This window comes from Nycticebus coucang, chromosome 10 (genome assembly GCF_027406575.1).
Source record: "Nycticebus coucang isolate mNycCou1 chromosome 10, mNycCou1.pri, whole genome shotgun sequence".
Lineage (NCBI taxonomy): Eukaryota > Metazoa > Chordata > Mammalia > Primates > Lorisidae > Nycticebus > Nycticebus coucang.
The window spans coordinates 45,341,466-45,358,437 of record NC_069789.1 but is presented as its reverse complement, the minus strand read 5'-3'; the positions used below and the strand labels follow the sequence as shown (position 1 = coordinate 45,358,437).

The 16,972-nt window shown below is 35.7% G+C and overlaps 1 protein-coding gene across 1 annotated transcript in view; it reads right to left on the bottom strand.

The window, feature by feature from the left end:
* USH2A (usherin) overlaps positions 1-16,972 on the bottom strand; it is an 868,259-nt gene that overhangs the window by 695,978 nt on the left and 155,309 nt on the right. Inside the window, exon 11 of the mRNA XM_053607912.1 lies at positions 14,465-14,595. Within this exon, the coding sequence (XP_053463887.1) occupies positions 14,465-14,595 (131 nt within the window). The remainder of the gene's footprint in view (positions 1-14,464; positions 14,596-16,972) is intronic.

The following is a 16,972-nucleotide window of genomic DNA, read 5'->3' as shown; positions in this document are numbered from 1 at the left end:
ATATTATATGTTTCATCACTGAGTGAATTACTAAAAATTTATCATTAAAACCACTGAACTATGTCTAGGAGACAATCTCAACTACAAATGTTATAAAACCCACAATTTCTACTCACTTTTTATAGAGTTACTTATGACTCCTTAAATAGTCTTTTAAAGAGTATTTGCCCCAAGTTCTTTTCTAAGTTAAAAAAAAAAAAAGACTCCACAGTTATTATTTTTTAAATTTTGGGCTTAAACATACATGCCACTTCTAAATATGAAAAGTTTTGAATACACAAATCTACATTCAACATATGTTTAGTGTTTTCTGAAATTGAGTCTTTCGATTGGGTACATTCCTCATATCCCCAAAGCACCTCATCGAATGCACAAATGCAATGATACATTTGAAAACTATTAAGACTAGAGTATAAATGTCTTACCACAACAAATACGTGAGATGATAGTTATGTCAACAAGTTTGATGTAAGCTTTTCACATTGTACATCAAATCAGCACATTGTGCCCCATAAATACATTAATGTATACAGTGATGATTTAATAAAAAATGTGGTATACACAATAGAATAGTATTCGTCCCTAAAAACATTAAAAAAATAAAAAAGAATTAAAAGTCCATAAAGGTGAAGACCAGGAATCTTCATTTTTAAACCGTTCTGTCGGTGAGTCTCCCACATGCTGACACGTGAGACTATTGCCCTAATGCTATCACCTATCCAGCCACTGCGCCGCATCAATCAAGTGCCTATCCGTCTTACTCTTTTTTCACCTAACTTACGACCCATGCCTCTCATCAAACATGGGCCTACCACTGAGCATCAAAAAAACACAACCTTTCCAAACTGAGCCAACATTGGAGTATTTTGACTACCAAGCATCTGAATATAAATTCTATAAATAGACAGGTTTCAGCAATATCTTTTTTAAAAAGGCATTTATGAAATATCTAATCATTTGCAGCCCTGCTGGTGCTTACAAGGAAAAACACGTCTTTCCATATTTACACAGGGTATGGTACCTGTCAGGAGCCTACTCACTCGGTCCTGAGACGCGGATCCTGGCAACTGCTGCGTCTCACTAGTATAGAAACAATAGCTACTTTCCTTAAGCTTCTGCCTCTCCAGAGAAGAGAAGTCCACATTCATTTAACAGGCTACCTTTGTAAGGTCCTCATTCCACTTCAAAAATAAATAAATGAATTTGCAGTGGTTTCTGCCACATATAAATGTCATGATTGGAGGATGCCAGGTGAATAATGTACATCATGATAATTGTTTCCATTTAAGTGTTTTGTGATGCTGCTGTTCATCATCTCGCTCAGCTGTCGAAAATATTCATTTGAGAAGAAAAGCTTTCACATTGTTGTAAAACCAAGATGTCTTTTCTTTTCTATTCTACAATGCCTATCATTTATCAGGCTAGTATATATTTATAGCACCCCTCCCCTTCCAAAAGCCTTTTCCGAGTAACTGCTTTCTAAACTTCCCCACCATAATCTCTAAGAAGTGTGCAAAAAGGTAAAACTGGGAAGCACGCTCAAATAAAGAGAGAGCAGGGACACAATACATTTTTTCTCAATCTTTGAGTGCTCAAGAAGGAAAACATGTTAAGAGGTTTCCCACATACTGCTGTTCCCAGCAATAGTTACATACTTGAAAGGTTTTAAGAGAAAGAAATGTAATTATAGTCTTTCTAGTTCTCAAAGGGGTATAATTTCATATTGCATCTTTTTTTTTTGCTGGTTTAGATCTACTTCACTCAGAGATTATAAGCTATAACTTATAAAAGATGCATGTAATATATGTCACCCTGTTAAACTAGAGAATTTCATAAATGTCATCTGAATGGCACAACTATACAGTATGGTCTTACTGTAATTTGCTGCAAAATTAATATAGTAGTTATTAACAAGACAGTGTTTTGACTTTATCAAAATGAAAGATCTCACAGAAGCATTTATTTCCAACATGAAAAAAATGTATATTCCATGTCTATAGTTAATGTTGTATAAAAATACACTTTTAGGAAAGTTAACTCATTTTGTTTAACTACATCTTTTTGTTTTATTTTAGACAAAGTGATAAAAGTTGCTATGAACTTAGAGGAACTACACAGGAGAATGCCTGGTTATTACAGTGTTAGTTAACTAAACGAGTGAAAACGTACATTCCAAATATATTTTGAGATGCAGGTGTCCATCTGAGATGAGAAAATAAATAAGATTTTTTAAAAGAATATTTATAAAATATTCAAATTTCTTTGGTTATCTGTAAGATAAGCTGATCCCTGGTACATTAAGCACTAGGGGAGGTATATATATTAACTCATTAATATCAACCTAATTTCCATTGGAGAACTGTATTTGTTCCAACAAATTAATTTTCCACTCAATTTTATAAACATTGTTATTTCCTATGTAGGACTTTTAATATATAGAATTAATGAGATTTGCTGTAATGATCTACAAATGAGTATATAGTAGAGCCTCCATAGTTGACCAACTTCCTGCATTGACCACCTCTGTATGTTGAGCTCATTTTCACAGACCAGACACGCACATTTACTTAATGGAGGTTCGTTACGTTGACCACCTCCATATATTGACCAGTTTGTTACAGTCCCTTGGGTGGTTCAGTTAGAGAGGTTCTACTGTATTTTCTTCCTACTGTTGGACAGCGTAAATAAATAACAAGTTTAGCAATCTGTTGTTGGGATAGGTTCCTCTTCTGTGCCAGTCAGAGAGCTGGGAACACATACTTATGTAAAAATCCCATGTCTGTAATCTCTAGTTGATCTTGAGCTTTAGAAATAAACAATAGGAGGTAGTTTCAAACCTCTGCACTACCTCCTTATGACCTGTGTGACCTTACTTCCTTTTGCTGAAGCTCAGTGTACTCAACTATACAGTTGGTAAATTCATAACTACTTTTGTCAACTTTGGTAAGGACTAAAATGCTTGGCATATTTCACTGCACATGCAAATGCGAAACAAATGGAACCTCGGAGACTCTTACAGACAAGTCCCTGTCCTCACGTATTCTTTGCAATGTGCCCATCTGTCTTAGACACTGCAGATATGACCTCTCCTCCATGCACCAAACAGCATGGTCGGTCAAAGTGGAGACCAGGTCCTTTGGCCCACTAAGAGTGAGACCGTTCTTCACTCCTAAAAAATATGGGGAATTAAATGCCCTTGTCACTGCTTATCCCTTCATTCTGAGAATGCACTTGCCTTTAGAAATGATCAGCACAAGTGGAGGAGACACATAGCATGTGAGACAGTCTAATGGAAGTGGGTATTTGTAAAATCTACCCCACAGTGCTATTATTAGGCCTTGATGAGTTTTTGGTAAGCTGTTATCATTTCTGCATTTTGTGGACCAATTTTAATTTCCTGTCTTGCTCATACCCCTTTCCTTCCTCTTGAAATGCCATTAAGATGGCGGTCCTATGGTGAATGTTGCTATATTAAACTTTAGAATAATCCTTTCTCAAACTAGGAACCCAAGCAGTGTTACCTTAAATAAAAAGGAGCTTGATTCTATTTGACATAGCTCAGTTATAGAGAGGCAAATCAAGTACTTCCCTTATAAAAATTTCCCATGTTCTAGGAATTGAGGTATCTTTTACACTTAAGATTTTTCTGAGGTAACTCCTTTTGTTTGTTGATAACTTTAATAAAGGTCATTTAAGTATATATGTTTTTAAGGACTCCCAAAGGGAGACTTAACTATTTGGGGCATTATTGACTGCATATATCATTTTATATTGTGTGCTAAATTACTATGCTATGCACTATTTTAGTGACTTGGGAAAATGAAAAGTAAAATTTGTTCTTTAGTATAATAAATAATCTTAAATTAAAAAAAAAAGAAAGAAATGATTAGCACATTGTTTTTGTAGATCAGGGAGGACTGTACTCAGTTCCTCGGTATCATCAAAAAGCACACACAAAGGGTCACTATGATACAGTCACTGATTTTAAATAAACTTACTATTTGCATATCTATCCATATGTATCTACTTACTTGCCTACCTACCTACACAAAAGATATTTTCACCCTTTAACCATATCCCCAAGAAATTATATACAGCCCATCGTGGATGTTCTTGCCAAAAGTCTCAAAATACTCATATTTGAAATTGCTTCCCAAACTATGATCCCTAAGCATTCTCTATGCAATTAATGCTTTTATACTTAATTTCCCTCCTAGCCCCCTCTTGTGGGAATGCCTGAGGGGAGGCCAGTGATTATTTGTTCACTTCCTTGTCCCTGGGGCTTCTCTCTCCTGCACCCATCATTTCATCTTGCACACAAGCTGTTTCCCTCCCATACCCAGTTCATTGTTGCTGATATGAGTTACTATGGTATTGTGTTTCCTTGGGGACCTATGCCTCTATTACAGGGTTTACTTCTAAGCAGCCATTGCCACCAATATTAATGGCCTGGCAGCCCCAAAGTTCTGATGAGTTACTGTACTCTCAGGGGTCCTCGTTAGATAGAAGCCACTCAGTTCCATGTGTGAAAAAAACACCCCTCTCACACCTTGTGTCACCTAGATATTGAGCAGAGATGGCAGGGTCCCTACCAAGATCCATTTCCCCTTCCAGTGACCCAGCTAGGGACTATACTTTTCTAGGCCTCCATGTAACTAGTAGCCATGTGACTAGCTGCCACCAGTAGATTGATAGAAAAGATACATGTGCCTCTTTTGGACCAAAGATTTTAAAAAGTGTGTGTGGTGTTTTTTTCCATATTGTCCTTTCCTTTCCCAGTAGAAGGCAGAGCCAGGCAGTGGAAGGAGCCTTTGTCCTTGAATTGTCATAGAGAGAAGAGCCACAGTTACCTTACACTTATCAGTTGGCTCAATTCATCCAACATCCAGTCACTAACCGATGTTTCTGCCAATGCTGTTATGGCTCTTTAGACTTAAATATCTGAAGTATTAGTATTTGGCCCTTGGAATCATTCTGTTCCCCAAACATGCTAGATGTCTCCAAAGCTGTAGAACTCAACTGAAGCTAAGGCTGAGAATCTCACCCCAGTTACAGCTCCATCTAGTTTATTTCCAAACGGTTTGTCACAACCCTACTTCTTAGATAACTCCCTTAAGTTATCCAAGAACTTCTCCATTAATCTTTTCCCCTTTTTTTCTCATTTATACCCCAGGACCTTTGTGCCTACCCTTGTGAATCTTTCTCTCTACATTTTGAGGATGATCAGTTATTGCTCAGTTTACCAGCTGCATGATAAATGTTGCTACCCACTCCTCTTAATTCTCTGAAGGAGAGACCTCATAGTTTGTACCAGACCTTCATAGGTCTATTTAAGCTCTGGGCAAAGACCCTTCACTACTTTAATTCATATGAACAACTTCCATATATCATAGTGCTCAGGGACAAGTACCTCATAGGAACTAAGAAAGTGATGCTAAGAATTATATGCATTACTTCTATCTCTTCCATTTGTACAATTAAATATTTGAGTCATACAAAATATAAGGTAATATATTTCTGGTAAATACACAGGGTAACTTTTCGACATGTGGTAAGTAATGGCAAATACTTAGCTCTGAGAAGATGAAAAAGGATTCATGAGATGCAGACAATGTATCTAGAGAAATTATGTTCTACACAAAATTTTAATGTATTTCCATGAAAATTACCACTCTGGCAGATCAATTTTCATGAGGAAGTCCCTATTCATCACAAGTTCATCCTCCATGTGTTGAACTTAGTAATACTTCCTTCGTTGATGTCTTTCCATTTCATCTAACACATTTCAACCCCAGTCTCACTCATTAATCTATTTTTAAAATATCTCTTAATCATTTCTCTCTATTATGGTGCCACTGCAGCAATCTATTGATTATTGATGCTTTAATGAGCATTGCAATCAACCATTCTTCCTCTATATAATTATAACAATATTTTCAGATCAGCCAACTTTTTGATTCTCTTATTGTTTTTATTTGCATTTTTTAAATGGCTTAGGTTAATTCCTCTGATTTTAAAGACACAGTTTAGGGCACAATAAATTCCAAATTTATGAGAGTCTCAGCAATTTGGAAAACTTAGAAAACTGTTTGCTTTTAAGATGGGATTCGGAGGCTGGAGCAGAAGGAAGCCACACCTGACCAAGCGTATGCATGTGTGTGTAAGTGCACACTCACACTTCCCTTTCACCCCTCCCACCATGCCTGCATCCAGCTTCTTTCATCTATGCATCTTTGACAGACAGTCTTCTAACTCACTGGTCATTAAAAAGTCATTCATAGACCAGCAGCAATTGCATCACCTGGGAAATCTGAGAATGTAGAATCTCAGTCCCAATCCCCAAACTTCCTGAATCAGTATCTGCCTTGTAAGAAGATACCCATGATAGTTTGAAAAGCACACTCCAGGTAACAACCTCCATATTGACTGTGGTGGCTGAACTCTTCTGGCTTCCTCAACTCTATCCAAGGCAAAGTGAAGTAAAAGGGAGAAAGGTAGCAGGGATGGAGAAACCCCAAGGAATGCATCAGAAAATATTCACTGAAGGTCTTTCACGTGAGACAGGCCATATGCGAGGGGCTTTCGCTGAAACCTCTTTACCTTATAAGCATCTCCTGTGGATGTGGCTACAGCAGGTATTCCAGAATGTGAGGAAATAAATCTACAGCAGGGTCTGTGGAGGGCAGGGCTGCGCTAGACAATTCCCACTTTGGGTCAGGAACACAACGGGCTCTCTAGATATATGCACTAGGTTAAGGATCAGAAAAAGCATCATCTAGGCCTGGGACTTCACATGATTCATCTGGATTTCAGTCACACTGGATGAGCAGAATGGAAAGGACAGTCAACCTCCAACTCAGGACACATGCCAAGTAACTCCTGCAGTGAGTTCAAGGAAACATGAAGGTGGTGCATTGGCTTATATTATAGAAAACTCACATTATGTGTACCTACACTCACAACACAAGTACGTGGATTTCTTTTCCACACTACACTGCATTAGATCCTTTGTGGATCTAATGAAAGTACAGAAAGCTCAGATGAGATTGGGGGCATTGAGAACATTTAGGGATCTAAAAGTAGACCTGCCATTCGATCCCACAATACCTCTACTAGGTATATATCCAGAAGATCAAAAAGCACATTATACAAAGATATTTGTACCAGAATGTTTATTGCAGCCCAATTTATAATTGCTAAGTTATGGAAGAAGCCCAACTGCCCACTGACACACGAATGGATTAATAAACTGTGGTATATGTACACCATGGAATATTATGCAGCCTTAAAGAAAGATGGAGACTTTACCTCTTTCATGTTTACATGGATGGAGCTGGAACATATTCTTCTTAGTAAAGTATCTCAAGAATGGAAGAAAAAGCATCCAATGTACTCAGCCCTACTATGAAACCAATTTACAGCTTTATGAAAGCTGTAACCCAATTATAGCCCAGGAAGAAGGAGAAAGGGGAAAGGGAGGAGAGAGGGGAGGATGGGTGGAGGGAGGGTAATCAGAGGGACCACACCTACAAATAAAAAAAAAATTGATTTAAAAAAAGAAAATACAGAAAGCTCTCACCCTCAAAAACAGAGACAAAAGAAAAAAAATACACAGACATCCAGCTGCATGACACCAGCATAAATTGTTTGCTACTATAATTTACAAAGACAAATGGTACACTCACATAGCAGCCCTAGGCATCTAAGCACTCCATATTAACAACTCCTCAACAATAATTATTGCTCTTCTTTCTCCTCTCTCCTATTAATATTATTATTGTACTTTAGATGTTCCCTGTACCTTGACTTTGGCATCGGTATTTTTGGGATTCTGTGACTCAGAGCATTACTTCATGCTCTCAAGATCTTGGCATTCACATGAGGAAGAATTACAACACTTCTTATGGAAGAATAAAGAAAACATGCCTTATCTTATGAGATTGGATTGAGTTTCAAACAAGTGCCAAAGGGAAGTTCCCTTCCAGAACACAGAGCGCATGACACAGTCATTCAGGCCATTTGGGGCTGGCTTGATTCCTAAGTTATTATAACAAAATGAGACTTGAACTACTGCCTAATTTCCTTGTATACTCCCTAATATTATTAAGGATTGCGACTGCATGAATTTTAAAAGTGTCCTTGAATTCTACTTTACAGTTATAATTCTGACATTGTTGACAACTTTTTAAGTGTGTATGCTGTTATACCGTGATTATGACTGTAAGCATTTTTAGAAATCTTCTATAACATTATTCAGGCAAGTTATATTTTTCACGATATTTTTATAAGTAACAACAGTCCATATTCTTTGAACCCAGATTATTGGAAAAAATAAAAATAAAAAACATGACCGCAATTCGGAGATAGATAATGTGGAGGTTTTAAAGTCACAAAACAGCCAGGTGTAGTGGCTCATGCCTGTAATCCTAGCACTCTGGGAGGCGGAGGTGGGTGGATTGCCTTATCTCATGGGTTCAAGACCAGCTCTGAGCTAGAGTGAGACCCCATCTCTAAAATTAGCTGGGCATTGTGGTGGGTGCCTGTAGTCCAAGCTACTTGGGAAGTTGAGGCAAGAGAATTGCTTAAGTCCAAGAGTTTGAGGCTGCTGTGAGCTATGATGCCACAGCACTCTACCGGGGTCAACAAAGTGAGACTCTGTCTCAAAAAAAATTTTTTTTAATTAAGTGACAAAGAACTCTATAATGTCTATTTACATTCATATTATATTCTCTGGCTACATATTAGATTAAATGAAAATACCCTGGGTTTCCTCTTGACCATAAACAAAGAAGATTTGTAATGAAAAAGGTTTTTTGAAAAAGAAGAATGCTTTTAAAGCAAAGAAAAATAATATTTTAAAGTATGTATTTTCTTCATACAATTTTACACTAGATTTTTACATATAGAAAATTATCAACATACAAAATATCTCAACAACAAAAAACACCCTGTCTCTTTTTTGTCCCTTTCCTTTGTCCCTTTCCTTACTCTCCCTTCTAAGACTTAAGTATATGTTGCAGCATGTACCAATGTTCCCTTTCTTTTTACTGTACAATAATATTCCATTGTATGGTTACACTATATTTTATTTACTCAAACTTCAGTTGATGGAAAGGTTGATAGTTTCTACATTTCGACTAATATGAATAATGTGGCTCTGACATTCACAAATGGATTTCATGAAGATGCATGCTACACACTGAGGGAGTAAACTTCTGGGTCATGCAGTAACTCTGTGTTTAATATTTTGAGGAACACCAGACTCTTTTCAAAGTAGGTACACATTTTACATTCTCATCAACAATATCTTGGAGTTCTAATTTCTCCACATTCTCACCAACTCTTGTTTTCATCTTTCTAGTTATAACCATCCAACTGGGTGTGAGGTAGGATCTCTCTGTGGTTCTGATTTGCATTTCCCCAGTGACTTTCCATGGGCTTATTGCTCATTTGTATACCTTCCTAGGAAAAATACCTCTTCAGATTCTTGACCCATTTTTTCACTGAGTTGTCTTTTTATTATTGAATCGTAATACTCTTTGTGTATATTGGAGAAAAGCATATCAGAAGTATGCTTTGCAAATATTATATTTATTTTATGCTATGCAAAGAATTCATTGGAGTGCTTTTTCATTTCCTTGATGGAATCCATTGAAAACAGATGTATTTGATTTTAATAAAGCCCAATTGCAAATTTCTCTTTTGTTGCTTATGCTTTTGGTGTCCTATCCAAAAAGCCATTGACTAATCCAAGAATATTAAGATTTACATCTCTATTTTATTCTAAGAGAGTTATAGCTTTAGCTGTTATATTCAGTTATTTATTCCATTTTGAGTTAACTTTATATATATATATATATATGGTGTGAGGTAGGGGTCCAGCTTCAATGATTTTTAGTTTTCAAAACTTAAGTTTCACACTTCTATTCAATTTATTTCTCAGTATTTTATTCTTTTGATGCTATTATAAATTAATTTTATTAATGGTATCTTTAGATTGCTCATTGCAAGTATATGAAAATATAATTGATTTTTGTGTCTTGATCTTACACTCTGCAAGCTTTCTGAACTTAGTAGTTTAATAGTTCTTGAATGGATTCTTTGGATTTTCTATCTACAGGATCCTGTCATATGCAAAAGGAGATAGCTTTACTTCTCCCTTTTCCAATAGGAATGCCTTTAATGTTTTTGCCATATTTCCCTACCTGGAACTTTTAGTACAAAGTTGAATAGAAGTAGTCAGATGATGTTGTTGTCTTGTTCCCCTTCTTACAGGAAAAGCATTTAGTTTGTCATGGAAATATTTGGTAATATTGTTATTTTAGCTCTCTACTGGTTATTTGTATAACTCTAAATAACATACCTAGTAATGTCTATTGACTTTCTACTTGAAAGTTAGGGACATTAATGCATTTCAACATCTTCTATTTCTCCTCTTTATTCTTATCTCCAAAGTTACATCTTTTAATGTACAGATACTTAATTTTGTAGGATTTACCTTTCATTTTATAGTCATTTTGTCTTAACTTCTCTGTATATGGGTTGAAATTTATACCCAATATTTTAAAAATCTGACATTATGGTTTTTTACAGATAATTTTACAGAAGAATTTTTAAACCTTTCAAAAGCAATTAACAACAGTTTTATATCTCTTACAGAAAAAGAAAAGGAGTGACCTCCTAACTCATTTCATAAAAGTACTACTCTGATAGCAAAAGCAAACATCGTACAGTAAAAGAAAAGTATAGACCAATATTTCTTATGAAAATAGATATAAAATTCTTAACAAAATATTGGCAAATAGAATTCAGCAATAATTGAAAATAATTATACATGAAGACCAAATGATTTTATTCATGGAAGACAACACTGGTTCAATATTTGAAAATCAAACAATGCAATCCATCTTATTAACAAGCAAAACAAAATAATCCCATGATCAGAAATGATGCAGAAATAGCAGTTGACGAGATTCAACTACCATTTATGGTAAAACATTCTCAAAAAAACTAGGACTAGTGGAGAATTTTCCCAACTTGTAAAAGAACGTCTACCCCTCAAATACCTATCTACAGATGATACCCTGCTTTAGTCCACCCAAGAAATAGATCTACTGTAGGAGAAGTAGAGAAGGGCATGTGGAGCCAGTATGTTGCTGGGATCTACACTGGTTCATTGAGAGTAGATTAAATATACCTCTGCAATTCCCTATTCAGTGACATCTCACTGAAAGCATGAATTTGACTATGGTAAGATTTATATTTACAAGCACAGAACCACACAGAATTGTCTACCACCCTAATAAAATAAACTAGAAATAGAAATTTGAGTTCAGAAAAATCAGGTTTTAATATCTTTCACATTCAAATTGTGGAATTGAAAAGCAAATCTGCACTTTAATCCATATGGTTTATAATATAAATCGGGATTATGGAAGACAGAACTTTAGTTCAGAGTCTTTCATTACCATACACCAAAGTTATTCAACCTTAGCTATTCAGAGAAAAGAACTATTCTTTATGTGAAAATTGGACATAATGCTCAGATTGTTATAAAGTTCATTCTAAATGACAATCTGATGAGAAGATTAGTGCTCAGATAGAATCTTTATTCATTCCTTCAGGATTTATTCAACAAATATTCTTTGGGTGCTAATTAGATAAATCTATTCTGTTTATGTTGGATAAGGAAAAGGAAAATGTAAACAAATCAATCAATCAATTATAAAGCTTATCATGACAGACAGTGATTTGAGAACGTTTTATAATAGTATGGTCAGCACAGATATCTCAAAGATGTATCCACGTCTGAGTTGAGACTTCAGTGACAAGCAAAACATAGCCATGCTGAAAATTCCGAATAAATGTGTAAAGATGAGAACAATCAGGGATCTAAAAGTAGACCTGCCATTTGATCCTGCAATTCCTCTACTAGGTGTATATCCAAAAGACCAAAAATCACTTTATGACAAAGATATTTGCATCAGATTGTTCACTGCAGCTCAATTCATAATAGCCAAGTCATGGAAGAAGCCCAAGTGCCCATCGATTCATGAATGGATTAATAAATTGTGGTATATGTATACCATGGAATATTATGCAGCCTTAATAAAAATTGGAGACTTTACCTCTTTTACATTTACATGGATGGAGGTGGAACATATGTTTCTTAGTAAAGTATCTCAAGAATGGAAGAAAAAATATCCAATGTACTCAGTACTATTATGAAACCAATTTACAATCACTCATACTTTCATATGAAGAATAGATCACAATGATGGCTCAGGATGAAGGAAGTAGGAGGGGAGGATTGGAGGGAAGAGGGGAGGTCAGATCGAGGGAGGGTGTAGGGTGGGATTACACCTATGGTGCATAATGCCAGGGTACATGTCAGATCTATTAAGTATAGAGTATAAACATCTTAACACAATAATTAAGTAAACAAGATGAGGTATATATTAACTAGTGTGATGTAAGCGTTCCTAATTCTACATGAAATCAGCACACTGTATCCTATAAATTCATTAATATATACATGGTTTGTGTGTTTGTGATTTAATAAAAAAAAATATAAAGATTTTATTACAGTCATATTTTACGAATCAATATACAAAAAGCTGTAATATGACTTTGTGAGAAAATAGTCCTTCAATAATATAAAATAAATAGTAGAAACTGTCTTTGTTAATTATTCTACTCCGGCTTTCAGAAAAAGCACATAAGGTTCTCTTATTAACATACTGTGGTTACTCTGAAGGTCTTTGCACTCAAATTTTGTCCTGGATTATATTAGTCTTTTATTTGGGAAAACACTTTTTTATGCATGGTAAAAATGACAAACATTTTTTTTCTTGAACTTACTTTGTTCATACTGTAACTTTTTAATAAATGTTCTATAACTACTTTGTGGTTTATGCTCCTAGCCACTATGCTTTCAATTATTTATACCAGAATATATAATTATTAAAAATTAATTACTTTGAAGTAATTTTGCCCTTTAATTTTACAAGTTTCACTTAGTAGTATTATGAGAACAGGTAAAAGCTATAGCTGAAGACACCACATTTAAATATAGAGATTCATTTTTTGCTTGAGGCAGGACATGTGGACCCACATTAGTTAGAATCTGTATTCATATTAGTTTAGACAATATTTGTGACATAGGTAATAAAAATGTTCAAAAATTATGAAAACGTACATTTAGGAAAGAAAGTTAGATTAAGAAACTTAACAACATGGTTGTCCTAATTTCCATTTGGACTACGTGTAAGTGACTTTTGTTACATTGTCTTCTATGGAATTGAATTATTGGAGAAACTAACATTGTTTATTCATAACATTTATTAATATTAACTCACCAGTAATCCTTTTTTTTTGTATTTACAACACATATTTTTCTTTTTTTTATTAAATCATAGCTGTGTATATTAATATGATCATGGGGCACCATACACTTGGTTCATAGACCGTTTGACACATTTTCATCACACTAGTTAACATAGCCTTCCTGGCATTTTCTTAGTTATTTTGCTAAGACATTTACATTCCACATTTACTAAGTTTCACATATACCCTTGTAAGATGCACCGCAGGTGTAATCCTATCAATCCCCCTTCCTCTACCTGCCTCCCCCCTCCCTCCCCACCCTTTCCCCCTTCCCCCTATTCTTAGGTTGTAACTGGGTTATAGCTTTCATGTGAAGGTCCTAAATTAGTTTCATAGTAGGGGTGAGTACATTGGGTACTTTTTCTTCCATTCTTGAGACACTTTACTAAGAAGAATATGTTCCAGCTCCATCCATGTAAACATGAAAGAGGTAAAGTCTCCATCTTTCTTTAAGGCTGCATAGTATTCCATGGTGTACATATAATCCCAAGACCAGAGATGTTGGCATGGATGTGGAGAAAAGGGAACACTTTTGCACTGTTGGTGGGAGTACAAATTAATACATTCCTTTTGGAAAGATATATGGAGAACACTTAGAGATCTAAAAATAGATCTGCTATTCAATCCTGTAATTCCTCTACTGAGCATATACCCAGAAGACCAAAAATCAAATCATAACAAAGATATTTGTACCAGAATGTTTATTGCAGCCCTATTCATAATTGCTAAGTCATGGAAAAAGCTCAAATGCCCATTGATCCACGAATGGATTAACTCACCAGTAATTCCAAGGAATATGCTCAATTGACTTGCCTGTTTACTTAGAACCCTGACCCTATAATTTTTTAACACCTATAAAATTAAAGTTAAAATGGGTTTTTCTTACAAGCACAGGCTCAGCTAAGTAGTCCTATAAGTTGCACAGAATTGCACTCTTAAAGCAATTATCCCTTTGCGATACACACACACAGAGAGGATTTCCTCTCTGATATAGCCTCCAATCCCACTGGTAGAATATCTCGCAAATTAGTTTCTGGCAAGAGAGAAATCCTTTACTTCAGTACTGAGGAGAACTCACCTGATCACAAAAGAGGCTACTGTTTCTAGTGCCAACTTTATCACAATCACAAGGTTTGCAAACATCTAGGGCTGAAGGGTCTGCACCAACTTGTCGGAAAAAGTAATCCTTGCACAGCTCACAGTTCCTTCCTGTGTCAGGGAAAGGTTATGCATTATGACTTCCAATTCATTAAAATCAGCTGCATAATTCAAAATTAAAGACTGTATTCCTTTGAGGGAATTCTATAATTTTTGGGACGTCCATTTTAATGCACCTTTCATCTCTACCTGCCAATTTAGTGATCCAGAGCATATGAAACAATGAACCTGTTACAAACCGTGCTTTCCTTCATTAAACTCCCATCTGTTATATAGTACCACACTTCTAAAACGCTGTGCTTTGTGGGGGCCCATACAATTGGAAAGAGTTTGTTCCTAAACTTAAAATGTTATATCTAGGGCTAGGCACTTAAATTAAATCAAACACAAGCAATTTCTAAATATGTAGCAGATAATACTTAGAGAGTTTGAAATAAGTAGGTACATGGTATTAGAAATATTTTTCCAGAATTCAGTCTTGTAAAATGGGAGGCTGCCTTTAATACAATGCATTATTCTATGATTAACATGATTATAAGCAAAGGCTCTATTGGTGACCACTATTTTTCCTCTCAAATAATGGAAGAGAAATTCACTATATTTAGGTATACCAGGTAAATTTCACATTAAATATTAGAACACTTGACAGATATATTAGATAAAGTTTAGAATTTATGAACTAGAAATTTCCCCTTGCCATATTATAATCTATAAAACTGAAACTACAAGGAATCTCTAAAATAAATGTGAGTAGCATATAAGACCATGGAAATAAGCTGAAATAAAACCCAAGGCTATCAATTCCTCTTTTAAACATTAAGCACTTTGTTCAAATATTGCTGAAATTAGCCTGATATTAAAAGGCTATGGAAATAATCAAGTCAAAACTCATATTTTGATGGATATTGGCTATGGGCTAATTAAAAATTAAATGGATTCATAATATTTCTAAAATGTTTCCATTTACATATGCTGATGATTCCCAAATCTATATCTCCTATCTTGAAGTCTTTCCTTTATCATTCAATGAATATTTATTGAGAGATTACCATGCTCCAAATACCGTGCTAAGTGGGAGGAGTACAGTAGTCAGCAAAATACACAATGCGCATTGCATCTCCCTTGCAAAGCTTTATCACTATCTCGTGAGTAAGATGAATCTTAATTAAATAACAGTGGGAATAAATACACAGTTACACACTGTGTTGCCACCAGTGTGTGGAGATAGCGCAGATCTTTTCTAAGGCTTTCCTTGAAGAAAGCTGCTTCAGAACTATATTTCCAACTGCCCACAGAAGGGTTTTTCCTATGTCTCTTGGAAATGAACATATCCAAACAGAAATCAGCACCTTTCCTCTTAGCTGCAGCCTCCTGTAGGTATCATTCTGGACACCTCTTCTTTCCTTTTCCTCCATTCTGCTCATAAACTGTCTGCAGACATTTTTCCATCCTATATATCTCTTAGGCCCACACTGTTCTAGCCACATGACTTTAAATGTCCTCCGACATGGTTCCTCTCCTGGACTAGTGCAGCACCCCACTAACTGGTTTCTCAATCCACTCTTGGCCTTCTCTAATCCATTCTCCACATTATAACCGATGAATCTTTTAAAAATAAGAAATGGATGATACCTCTTCCTGGCTAAAATCTTTAATTGGCACCTAATAGACCTTAGTAGAGAAGCAAAACTATTCTGATCGCTTGCAGGGCCCTTTATGAGCGGACTCCTGCCTTCCTTCCCACCATTTATTCTCAACACCTGCCATTTCTCCTTTCAGTTCTTCAAAAGTGCCACGTATGTCTGTGTCCCAAGCCATTGCACGACATGTTTCCCTCCTACAAACCACAGTTTGTTGGCCTAATTCTCCCCTCTCTCACTCTTTCACCTGATTAACTCCCACTGTTTGCCCGATCTTGGCATTTATCAGACTGCTGTGTAGTTGTTCTTTGAATAGTCTTCTTTCCCACAATACAATCATCCAAAGATAGCGAATTTCATCGTCTCGTTCATTTTCATATCCCTAGCACCTCACCAAGTTCTTGTGACATTTTAGGTCATCAATAATTATCTAATAAATTCATTGATGCATCACAGTAGCAACTTCAAACCCATCAAACTTGGCTCATAAAGTAATATAAATTTAGACGTTGGACATTTCTGCTTTTAACATATTGGCCCTTCAAAAACAAAGGTAACTTTCAATTACTAGTCGTCTGTTCTATGGCAAACAAGACTTTATCACTTGTGTATTTAATTGGCATTTAAAATAATACTATTATGGCTCAGCACTTGTAGCTCAGCGGCTAGGGCACCAGCCACATACACTAGAGCTGGTGGGTTCTAATCCAGCCTGGGCCTGCCAAAAAACAATGAGAACTACAACCAACAAATGGCCAGCTGTTGTGGTGGGTATCTGTAGTCCCAGC